Source organism: Kryptolebias marmoratus, linkage group LG22 (assembly GCF_001649575.2).
Source record: "Kryptolebias marmoratus isolate JLee-2015 linkage group LG22, ASM164957v2, whole genome shotgun sequence".
NCBI classification, from domain to species: Eukaryota; Metazoa; Chordata; class Actinopteri; order Cyprinodontiformes; family Rivulidae; genus Kryptolebias; species Kryptolebias marmoratus.
The window spans coordinates 52,370-64,800 of NC_051451.1; the positions used below are offsets into that span (position 1 = coordinate 52,370).

The 12,431-nt window shown below is 41.8% G+C and overlaps 2 protein-coding genes across 3 annotated transcripts in view; one reads left to right on the top strand and one right to left on the bottom strand.

Moving 5' to 3' along the window:
* LOC108251460 (potassium voltage-gated channel subfamily G member 3-like) overlaps positions 1-5,949 on the top strand; it is a 10,904-nt gene extending 4,955 nt beyond the window's left edge. For both annotated transcript variants that reach the window (XM_017441778.3, XM_037973676.1), the window contains one exon: positions 2,986-5,949. In XM_017441778.3, the coding sequence (XP_017297267.1) occupies positions 2,986-3,637 (652 nt within the window). In that variant the 3' untranslated portion in view covers positions 3,638-5,949. The remainder of the gene's footprint in view (positions 1-2,985) is intronic.
* Positions 1-11,584, bottom strand: part of LOC112450177 (cystatin-F) — a 21,523-nt gene extending 9,939 nt beyond the window's left edge. Inside the window, exon 1 of the mRNA XM_037973678.1 lies at positions 11,170-11,584. The gene's annotated coding sequence lies outside the window, so the exon portion shown is untranslated. The remainder of the gene's footprint in view (positions 1-11,169) is intronic.
* Between the last annotated feature and the right edge of the window lie 847 nt (positions 11,585-12,431).

Below are 12,431 nucleotides of genomic sequence, written 5' to 3' on the forward strand. Positions count from 1 at the left end.
TCATGCTTAGATCTGTTTAGTTTAGCTTAGCTTATTTAGACAATTAGTTATCATTGTATCTTGTACCTGACTGTAATTTTGTTTTAGCTTAGTTATCTTGTCATGTTCTGTAACGCTGTCTGTAATTTTGTTCTTGTGTTGTAAAGCACTTTGAGTCGCCTCGTGCTGAAAAGTGCTATATAAATAAATGTACCTACCTACCTACCTACCTACCTAAAAATTGTCTCAATTGACCAGAATTTCTTTTTTTATTTACTTGCATCATTTTCAAAACTTGAAATTGCTGAAACACAAGTTCATAAACTTTAAACCACTTAAAAGCCAAATTCCTGCTGTGTGCCACAAAGAGCTGCAGTTAGACTGAAATAAGCTTGGAAAAGGAAGGATTGTGCAATTCAACTTCATGAGAACCACACCAAGTTAATGATGTAGAAATGAACTGATTATGTTTTACACATTTTGCAGAAATCTTTGTATACATCCCTCAAACAGTTCATATTAGCAGTGGTCAGAGCTGTCAGCTCACATCAAGAAGGTCACAGGTTCACCTCCCACCTGGGGCCTTTCTGGGTGGAGGTTACATGTTCTCCCTGAGCTCACGTGGGTTTACTCCAGGTACTCCGGTTTCCTCCCACAGACCAAAAACCTGCATGTTAGGTTAATTGATGACTCTAAAATTGTCCCTAGGTGTGAGTGACAGTGTGAATGGTTGTTTGTCTCTATGTGTCCCTGCGATGGACTGGAGACCTGTCCAGGGTGTCCCCCACCTCTCGTGCAGTGACTGCTGGGGATAGGCACCAGTTCCCCGCCACCAGAAAAGAAAAAAAGCGGGTAAAGATGTGTAATGGGAAAAATACTGTTTTCAGTGCTTCCTGCTGCATGTGCGCACCATGTTTTAGTTTAGTTAGGAATGCCTTTATTCTTATCCCTATAGGGTGCTAGGATGTATGTGTTATCTGGTCCTTTTGTTCCCCCCTGACCCCTCCTGACTGTATGGAAATTTACCAGTATGTGCCTCCTTAATTACCTCCCCTTTTGGTCAGCTATCTGACCCTTCTGTTTCCCCCTGACCCCTCCTCATCCTACAATGGTATAAGAAGGGGGAGCTGTCTGTAATGCTTCAGACTCACTCTGTTGACTCACCTCAGCTCAGTGATTCTCAGCTATGTAGCTTAAATAAATTATCCTAAGACAAAACTCTTTGTTGTCCTCTTGGTTAAAGAAAATTCCACAACAGATGATAGATGTTAGATTTAATTAACTAGTACCTCTACACATCATCATGTAATATAACACAAAAAGCAAAGGACTGTCACAAAAAACTATAAAATTAACACAGACTGTAACAGCAACACCCCATCCCATCAAGAGACATCACCTGGTATCCCATAGACTCACACACTATAAAAAAATCATACTGAATTGGGAAGTAGGAGTGGGACCAGGATGAAGGGCATCGGGGTTAAAAAGTCCTGGAGCAAACAGTCTTATAACAAAGAGTTCAGTTAGAGGGCCCGGGAACCATCCAGACTGGAAAAAACGTCATCAACCCCCTAGGAGATGAACATGTACAAGGCATCATTCTCAACCCTCTTGGAGGCAGCTATAGAGGCCCTGGAGGCTTGAGATGCAAAGACTCTGGAGGCCCCTGGTACAGGACACCAGGAGGTTTAAGGCACAGACTCCTGGGAGGCTGAAGGTGCAGAGTCTCTGGAGACTCTGGAGCAGGTGACAGGATTCTAGAGCAAGAGACCTTGGAGATCCAGGAACTGGGAACCCTGAAGGCCTTGGAGCAGGAAGCAGAGTCAGGAGTTTAAAGGAAAAGAGACACAAGCGTAGCTGCAAGCACAGGAACAAGTGACTGAGGCATTGGAGAGACGTGGAACTGAGAGACATCCATCTGGAACCCCCAGAAATTACCGGCAGAGTGGCATACTCCCGGACCTTCTTGGACACTGCTGATGGAGAGGCTTCCTTCTAGACCTTCGCAAAAATCATCACTGGAGTGAGATGGGCAGTGGATGGTGTAGCTGCCGAGTCAAATTTCTGTCTGTGACGATGTTTGGGCCGCTTGGGCTGGTCTGGTCCTGAAGACTGGCCCGGCACAAAAGAGTGGCTGGGTGCTGCAGCATAAATTGGCTGATAGGGCGAGGAGGAACTTGGAACATGGTGAGGCTGTGGAGAATGGTGTGACTGCGAACATGGTTGTAGCTGGAACTGTTGAAGTTTGGAGGAACACAGAGGGGAGGAAGTGGCGAGTAGCACAGAGGAGAACACAGAGAATTAAACTAAACGCACAAGGAAAAATATGACCAAATAACTGAAACAAAAAACTGTCAAACTAACACAGACTGTGACAGACTGGGCTTGTTAGGAGGTTGCTTACAGAATACTTCTGTTTAACATTATGAATGATTCGTGTTCATTTAAGTAAAACAAATCTATTTCTATAATTCTGGACTGATAGCACAACATACAGCAGCACAAGGCATTAACTATGTGTGGCTTACATGTGAACAGTACAGTGAGATACATGTAACTCTTCACAAGATGGCTGCCCAAAATCTCGCTGAGTGCAATCAGTGACCATTCAAGGGTTTATATAGTTCAGTGCATATGCCATTATATCAATTTAAGCATACACTATATTCAGTAGGAAATCTATGCAAGTCTGTACATGAAGCCCCGGATCATGGTTTGGATGGGTTTTTACAAATTTTAATTTTGTTGTTTAATTAGTTTAATTATGAAGTCACAGTTTGATCCTGTGGAGGGTCGCAGGGAAATGGGGTCTATCTCCAACGGTGACTGGGTGAAGGGTAGGGGGATACAGGTCACCAGTCCATCACTAATTGGGTTATCTTTGATGTAACTGTGTTGAATCCGTCTCATAAGGTCTGTCTCTCATTTTCTGATTGGTTATTTCTCTCCTGTCTCTGATTGGTCCTCTCTCCCCCTCCCTCTGATTGGTTGTCTCCTCTGCAGGATCATCGAGGCAGTCTGTATCGGTTGGTTCACGGCTGAGTGTGTCGTCCGTTTCCTTGTGTCTCGTGATAAATGTGAGTTTGTCCGTCGTCCTCTAAACATCATCGACCTGCTGGCCATCATGCCTTACTACGTCTCTGTTACCATGACAATGCTGACAGGCGAGAACTCCCAGCTGCAGAGGGCTGGCGTCACCCTGCGTGTACTGCGCATGCTTCGAATCTTTTGGGTGATAAAGCTGGCGCGCCACTTCCTGGGCCTGCAGACTCTTGGCTTAACTTTGCGCCGCTGTTACCGTGAGATGATGATGCTTCTGGTCTTCATCTGTGTTGCCATGGCAATTTTCAGTGCGCTAGCCCAGCTGTTGGAGCATGGATTGGACCTGGAGACTGGAAACCAGGATTACGCCAGCATCCCTGCCGCCTGCTGGTGGGTCATCATCTCTATGACAACGGTGGGATACGGGGACATGTACCCAGTAACAGTAGCAGGCAGAGTCCTGGGCGGCCTGTGTGTGCTGAGTGGCATAGTGCTGCTGGCGCTCCCCATCACCTTCATCTACCACAGCTTTGTCCAGTGTTACCATGAGCTGAAGGTCCGCTCAGCCCGCTGCAACCACAGTCACAGCCTGTCAGCCGAGCTTGTCAACTGAGCTGGACTCGAGGAGGAACAACACTGTGTCATCAACTGACCAATCATCAGACAAGGAGCAATGAACATGTTTACTGTTTAAACATCATTCAGTCACATTCGAACCGGGGCTGGTTCAGACCTCAGTCAGCCTCCAGTTTGGGTCTTCTTGGACCCAACTCAGGAAGTCGTGTACTTGGGATTTGACTAAAAACAAATAATGTTTAATAATGTTTATACAAATGGTAACTGTGTGTAACTGACTTTAAAATTATAATTTATAAAAGTCTATAAAATGTTTATGTGGTGGAAAGCTAAAAACTCCTATTTGTCTGATGACTACCAAAACTCCAAAAAGTCAGAATAAAGTGTCCCACAATGCCCCTTTGAAGAGAGATTAAAGTGTCCTTGGGTGACCCCTGACGACAGATTAAACTGTCCTGAGGCATCTTTTTCAGCAGAGATTAAATTGTATTGTGGCACCCCTTGCAGGTCATCTTAAACTGTCCTAAAACACCCCTTTAAGGAGAAACGTACATTTCCTACAGCGGCTCCTTCAGGAGAGATTAAAGTGTCCTGTGGAGACCCCTTTGGGTCCACTGAGCTAGAAAAACTAAGGAATGGCCAGATGCAGTGCAATCTGTGCTAGCAAAATGAGAATTTGTGCTGTCATCTTGAGAAGTGGCATTCTTAGATGCTGCTAGATTGGCATAAAACAATCAATATCAGAGTAAAAAAAAGCAAGATTAGTGAAGGTGCCCAATGTTTTAATAATTCCAAAGAATGCAGCATTATGTTTCATCAGTGAGTGTTGTGCCAAACTAGCTCATAAAACTTGACTTTTTCAGTTTTTATCTGTCTTGTCCATTGTGTATACATATACAAACAGAAAAAACTTCAGAAATTAAAACATATCTGTGCTAAGAGTGATAAATTACACCATATTTAAGTAAATTTATGCATTCGAGGAACATGAGTAATTAAATAGAGCTATTGTTTTTTTCAGTTTCAGCACTTTATTAAGTTCAAGTGGGAACTTCATAAAGTGTCAGTACACTTGTTGTGTACTGACAGGTATGCATAGCTGTTATTGGTGTCAATAACACGTGTCCTGTGTTACAAAATTCAAATGTAGCAGATACAGTTGATCCTAGTCACCTCAGCCCCATGATTGAGTCAGACAGTCTGAGACAAGTCTTCAGTTTGGTAACATTCCCATTAAACATTCATTGAACTTTGCACAAGCACAGTTGGCAAAACAGATTAAAACCTGTTCAGGAATATTCATTTGCCTAAATGTTCTGTTATTTACACTTACTGGACACTTTATTAGGTCCACCTTGCTAGTACCATGTTCCACTCCCTCTGCCTTCATTCTTCGTGGCAAAGATTCAAGATGTTGGAAACGTTCCCCCGAGGTTGAGGTCCATGTTGACATGTTAGCATCACACAGTTGCAGATTTGTCAGCTGTACCTCTATGATGTGAGTCTCCTGTTCCATCACATCCTACAGGTGACACATTTGATTGAGATCTGTTGGCTGTGGAGACTGTTGGAGTTCAGTGAATTCAGACCCATCAGACCAGACAATATTGTTCACTAATTTTTGAATCTTGGTGAGCCTGTGTGACCTGTAGCTTCAGTTTCCTGTTCTTAGCTGACAGGAGTGGCACCCGGTGTGGTCTTCTGCTGCTGTAGCTCATCTCCTTCAAAGTTGGATGTGTTGTGTGTTAAGAAATGGTATTCTGGACATCTTTGTTGGAACAAGTGGGTATTTGAGCTGCCTTTGCCTTTCTACCATCTCCAACGTCTTTCCATTTTACTTTGACCTCTGACATTAACAGGGCTTTTTTGTCCACACAAATGCCACTCAGAGTATTTTCTGTCTTTTTTGGACCATTCTCTTTAAACACTAGAGATGATTGTGTGTAAAAATCCCAGTAGCTCATCAGTTTCTGAGATACTCAGACCAGCCTGTCTGGCACCAACAACTATGCCATAGTTTAAGGCACTTAAATCCCCTTTCTTCCCCACTCTGATGTTCAGTTTGAACTTCATGTCTACATGCATAAAGGCATTGAGTTGCTGCCATGTGATTGGCTGATTAAATATTTCTGTTAACAAGCAATTAAACAAGTATACCTAATAAAGTCTTTGGTTTATGAAAAAAATATTAATGGCTAATAATGACTTATTAACTGTAGATATTAATGGATATTTATTTATGGCTATAATTTCTGTTTAGATGGATTGTTTATTGACTTGCTAAACTGTAAAACAATCAATGTAAAATTTGCAATTAAATTGTAATTGTACTTTTACTGTAAAATAAAAATGTGGTTTAATATTTTTGCCCACCCTAAGTTTCTGTCCTCTCTATAAGTTATTAGTCTTAATGAAATCAACTCCAGACACAGGCAGCAAGGCTCTGGTTCGACTGAGCAGACGTGAAGTACAGATATGCAGATATGTTCCTGTCTGGTTACAATTATAACAGCACTGGTTGTGCATTGGGTCAGCATTTAGCCTCCGACAATGCTTGACCGGGCTTGTTAGGAGACTCATTACAGAATACTCGTCTTCTGTTTAACATTATAAGTTATATATATTTCTTTAGGTAAAATAAGGCTTTCTCTGAGCCCTTGTGGACTTATGACACACCATACAGCAGCACAAGATGGTAACAATGTGCGTTTTCCACAAGTCCAGAGTGACACATGTAATACTTCACAAGATGGCTGCCAAAAATCTTGCCTAGTGCTGGTGTTCCAGGGTTTCTATAATTCAGTGTTCAGGTCAGATTTAAGTGTCCTGCAGAGCTTCCTTCAGGGAAATAAAGCATCCTGCAGTGCCTCTTACACAGGATAACAAAGCGTTCTGTGGTGCCCCTGGCTCACACCTTCAGGTCAGTATAATGTGACCTGTCCACCTGTCCAGCTCTCGTCAGGATTGGATTCTGAGTTGTTGGAGTGAGACCAGTGTGAGAAGAAGATCAGCTCAGGATTTGGTTTGCTTATTCATGACACCACATTTTTTGACTCACTTGATATTTTACATTTCCACACACCAATAAACAAAAACAAAACAACTTGGGACAAAAACCTAAAATGTACAAATCAACTACAAGTTCCCCAAAATGTTAAGTTAAATGTATGTAAAACACTTGTGTACAACTCTGAGTCTGGAGCATTTCTGGTGAGTTTTTAACCTGAATCAGCAACCCTGCTTGTATGAGTCCATAGTGTTTTTGAGGAGTCAGCTGTTTTTTTATAGCACGTTTGCTCATTTACAGTCACTCAGAGGACATGAAGGAGCCGAGTTAACTGAGACCTCGAACTAATGACTCCTGATTCAGCACAAGGATTTAACTCAGGCGAGTCAAGAACCGACCAGCTGTAAATGTTATCCTCAGGCTTTAAAAGGGGATTTTTTTTGTATACTTTTATGTGACATAGTTTATATCCAGTCGAAAGATACAGCTGAAACCAGATGTTTCCATCCACTGTATCAAATAACTGAACCATTTTTTTCCTCAGTGTCTGACATTAAATCAGACTAAAACTTTCCCGCTTTCCCAAATTATCAAACCAAAATCATTCCCCAAATGATTTTCATTTGATAAGTGCTCAAATATAAAGAATTTTTTTTTTTAAATTTTCTTCAAAGTCCCAAGATGAGATGCACTAAGATCACTCTGCCTTTAAACAATTTGTGAAAGCCCAGATGATGATGTCATGGCTTTGGAAGCTTTTGATTGGTTAGCTGAAAACATTTGAGGCACACCTCAAACACCCTGCTTCTTTGTGTGACAAAATGGGAAAATTAAAAGAAATGAAGGATATTAGGAAGAGAACTGTGGACCTCCACAACTTTCCTTCCTCCTTGAGTACAGTTTCCAGATGCCTGAAGGTTCCAACTATTAGACACAAATATGAGCCCCATGGGAATGTCCTGCCAGCATACTTCTCAGGTTCTGCGTTCCTGAGATGAACGTGTTTTAGAGCGAATTGTCTGGATCAACCCCAAAACCAAATCTAAAGACCTTGTGAAGATGCTGCTGCAGCTGTTCAGAGAGTTCTTATCAACATGAGCTGAAAGGCCCCTCAGTGAGGAAGAAGCCATGACTCTGAAAGCAGCAGAAAGAATCCAGATTACACTTACAAACACCTTCATTTTTACACACGTCCTGTGGTCTGATGAAACTAAAACTGAACTGTGTGGTCATAAAGACCATCGTTACGTTTGGAGGAAATCACCACCTCAGCTGTGAAGCACAGCGGTGGCAGCATCATACTGTGGGGGTGTTTTGCTGCAGGAGGGACAGATGTCATCACAAAGACAGAACATTATGTGAAAATATTGAAGCAATATCTGAAGACATGAGGCAGGAAGTTAAAGTTTGGACACGACGGAGGCGAACCCAGAGAGCAGACTCATACTAGAAACTAAAGGAAAATTTATTAATACAAAAACAAAAGCTGGCGAGGCAGAGAAACTAAAACATAAACTAAATCCAGGTGCAGAGACACAGACGGAACAAGACTCTGAGGACACAGAGCAGGACCACGGAACGATGATCCGATGGACTTGGAGAAAGTGACCGGCTTTTAAACACAGAGGATAATGAGGTGAGTGATCAGAATTACTGACAGGTGGAGGTGGGCGTGGCAGGTAAACAGATGACAAACTGGGGAGAGGTAGATGAAACAAACACAGACAGAACAAGAACCAAACTAACAAGATAACTGAACAAAATAAACAATAAACTCAAAGACAACAAACTGAGAACAAAACCCAAACCTAACAGACACAAAGGGCTCTTCAGATGGACCATGGCCCTCAGCATGCTGTCATATTAGTCATAAAGTGGCTTTTAAGGACAACAAAGTCAGTGTTTTCAGTCCCATAGAAAAGTTGTGAGCAGAGCTGAAAAGGTGTGTGTGAGCGACTCACTTCCATCACTTCTGTCAGGAGGAATGGGACAAAACTTCAGCTAATTATTGAGGGAATCTTGTGGAAGGAAATTTAAAAGCAGTGCTACCAAATACTAAGAACATGGATGGAAACTTGGGACTTTAACTCATTCTCTAATTATTTAGGCATTTAGCAAATAGCAATTATTTAGGGAATTCTAACTGACTTACTACAGGAAAGGTTTGGTCTGATTTATTGTCAAACAGTGAGAATTTTTTTTGTGCAGTGGATGAAGACATCTGGTTTCAACTCTAATATTTAATGGCTGTTTTTTGGCAGACCAATATTATGAAAACAAGCAGAGTGTTAAGACAAGGGTATTGGGGAGATTTATACTTCTGGATACTCCATTTTGAACATACCATTGATTTGGTCTATTACACTGTATAATTTATATTGTATAATTTATATTTATATTGTTTTGTTTTTAATGTTATTTTGTTGCTACTATGTTTGAAATAAATAAAACTAAACATGTGATAAAAACCTTTGCACTAGCATGAGCTGTGAGTACTCCAGGTACTCCGGTTTCCTCCCACACATCAACAACATGCATGTTAGGTTAATTATTGACTCTTAAATTGTCCCTAAGTGAGAGGGTGAATGGTTATTTGTCTCGTTTGTCCCTATGTGTCCCTGTGATGGACTGGAGACCTGTCCAAGGTGTCCCCCTGTCTCTTGCACAGTGACTGCTGGAGATAGGCACCAGCTCACCATGACCAGGAAAGGAGAAAATGGAAAATGGCTGCTCTTCTTGCTTACCATGTGNAGCAGTGGCAGCATCATACTGTGGGGGTGTTTTGCTGCAGGAGGGACAGATGTCATCACAAAGACAGAACATTATGTGAAAATATTGAAGCAATATCTGAAGACATGAGGCAGGAAGTTAAAGTTTGGACACGACGGAGGCGAACCCAGAGAGCAGACTCATACTAGAAACTAAAGGAAAATTTATTAATACAAAAACAAAAGCTGGCGAGGCAGAGAAACTAAAACATAAACTAAATCCAGGTGCAGAGACACAGATGGAACAAGACTCTGAGGACACAGAGCAGGACCACGGAACGATGATCCGATGGACTTGGAGAAAGTGACCGGCTTTTAAACACAGAGGATAATGAGGTGAGTGATCAGAATTACTGACAGGTGGAGGTGGGCGTGGCAGGTAAACAGATGACAAACTGGGGAGAGGTAGATGAAACAAACACAGACAGAACAAGAACCAAACTAACAAGATAACTGAACAAAATAAACAATAAACTCAAAGACAACAAACTGAGAACAAAACCCAAACCTAACAGACACAAAGGGCTCTTCAGATGGACCATGGCCCTCAGCATGCTGTCATATTAGTCATAAAGTGGCTTTTAAGGACAACAAAGTCAGTGTTTTCAGTCCCATAGAAAAGTTGTGAGCAGAGCTGAAAAGGTGTGTGTGAGCGACTCACTTCCATCACTTCTGTCAGGAGGAATGGGACAAAACTTCAGCTAATTATTGAGGGAATCTTGTGGAAGGAAATTTAAAAGCAGTGCTACCAAATACTAAGAACATGGATGGAAACTTGGGACTGAAGAAAATATCTCTCATTATTTGGACATTTCATAAATAAAATCCTAACTAACCTAAACAGGAAAAAAAAAAGGTTGTGTGTCTTTTTATGCAGTAGATGTAAAAATCTGGTTTCAACTGTAAATAGATAAGAGTCAAATTAGTGTATTTTCTGCACATTTGTATACAAGTTCATTTTGACCAGCTTTTCTTAAATGTTATGTTTCTAATTTAAGTGGGAGTTAAAAGCTTAGAAAGTCAGAGAGGAAGTTAATGTGATAGAAATTTGGTTTGAATGTCAAGACTGAAGAGCGTGAAATATCTCACTGCTTCTTCATCTTTTGTGTGAAATTCTGCTGACTTTCAAAGCACAATGACAAAAATCTAATTTTTTCTGTTTTTCTCATAAATAAATCAGGGTAAATGTCTGGGCTTTGCTGTTTCTTTAGCAGTAAAATGAGACTGAGCTGAGTTTGAAAATATTTCTCCAATCTTTGAAACAATTCATTCAAACATTTATTGGCTCTTTATGTGAAACAAAGACAAAAGCCAACAAAATAATTTATTACAGAAACACAGACAATAGATTAACACATTTATAGTCAATATAAAGCATTGATTTAACTCAAGTTTATCTAAATAAAGTGGGTTCACTAGAGAGACCATCGCAGGACACTTTAAATAGAAAGTTATGACTAAATGAAAACAGATTGTTGGTTTTCTTCGATGAACAACTTCTTACAGATTTAATAAATTCTCAGTTTAAAGAAATCTTTTGCCCTGATTGTTCATTGGATGGTGGTGATCAGAAACACCAGCTACAGACAGAGAGTAAAGTGAGTAAAGACAGCAGCAGAGAGAGAAAATGTGTCCAGTTTGTCCCCCAGCAGTCTAAGCCTACAGCAGCAGAACTAAGGGATTGACAAGGCCAGGCGTCAGTGGAGTCAAAACGAGCAGACACTGACAAAGGTTTAACCTTTTATTAGACAACCCCAGACTAGATGGAACGATAGTTCCAGAAAGGACACTTACTGGAGCGGGACTTGGCTGGAACCAGGTAAGACAGCGGGGAGCTGCGAGTTGTTAGCAGCGTCTGTGTTTGTTGTGGGGCTGAGGCGTTGAGACAAGTCCGGGGACAGGCAAGGGGTCAGAGCCAGGGAGACAGAGAGATGCAACCAGATCCAGAAGGGGAGAATCCTGAAGGCAAAGTCCAGAGTCCAAAAGAGAGGTTGTTCACCAGGTATCCAAGTCCGAGACAGTATCTGATAAGGAGCAGGCGAAAGACGAGAGTCAGGCGTGGGGTCGTGGGTTTCAAGGCAGGCATGGACTGTGAAAATACGTTGGACATCTACTAGGAAGAACCATTCAATAATCTGGCACTGGCTTGGAGTTGAGAGTGAGCTTTTGTACTGTGGGATCCAGGTGGAGATGATTGCAGGAGGCGTGGAACCAAGAGGCGTGGCATGGACGGAGAGGCTGTGGAACGTTACTGAGAGTAGTGAACTGTGAGCAGAAGGCGTGGCAGGAACAGCAGACTGTGACAGGGATAGCTCAGGAAACCCAAGTCAACCCTAACTATAGGCTTGATCAAAAAGGAAAGACTTAAAAATAGACAGACTATCAGCCTCAAGGACAGAAACTGGAAGTTATTCCTTTAAGAAACTCTCAAAACTTGCAGCATTTTTAAAGTGATCTCAGCTGAACTTCTCAGAATTTCTCTGTGGTGAAGTGGCAGCTGTCTCGGGACTGGAAAGTCACAGATTTGATTCCCTGCCATGCCCATATGTTGTGGTGTCCTTGAGCAAAACACCTAATTATGGCATCAAATTTTACGCCAAAAGTCCACCATGAGTGTGTATTACGCTCCATGTGCGCACTGAACTCAACACACATGCGCATGAGTTACAGCTGAGCTGAGTTACAGAAAAAAACATGTGAGTTGAGTTTTGTGCCCTGCAGTAGAGTAGCACTCGTGGTCACTGAATTGTGCACGCATGGGACGTTCAGTGCACACATGATGCGTAATACACACTCGCAGTGGACTTTGACGTAAATTGGACGCCATACCTAATCTCTATCTGCTCCCCAGGCATACGTGATGGGCCAAATGCAAAGAACAAATTTTGTCATTGTATGGCTACATACAATGATGACAACATACTGTATAATGCAGTGACGTGCGGTGAGGTTCATGGTTGGTGAGGCACTGAGAGTCAGATTTACAGATATATAAATCCAAAAGGGTAGCTTATTCAATTGGCTACTGGTTATTTCATATCTCATCAGCGTTCTTC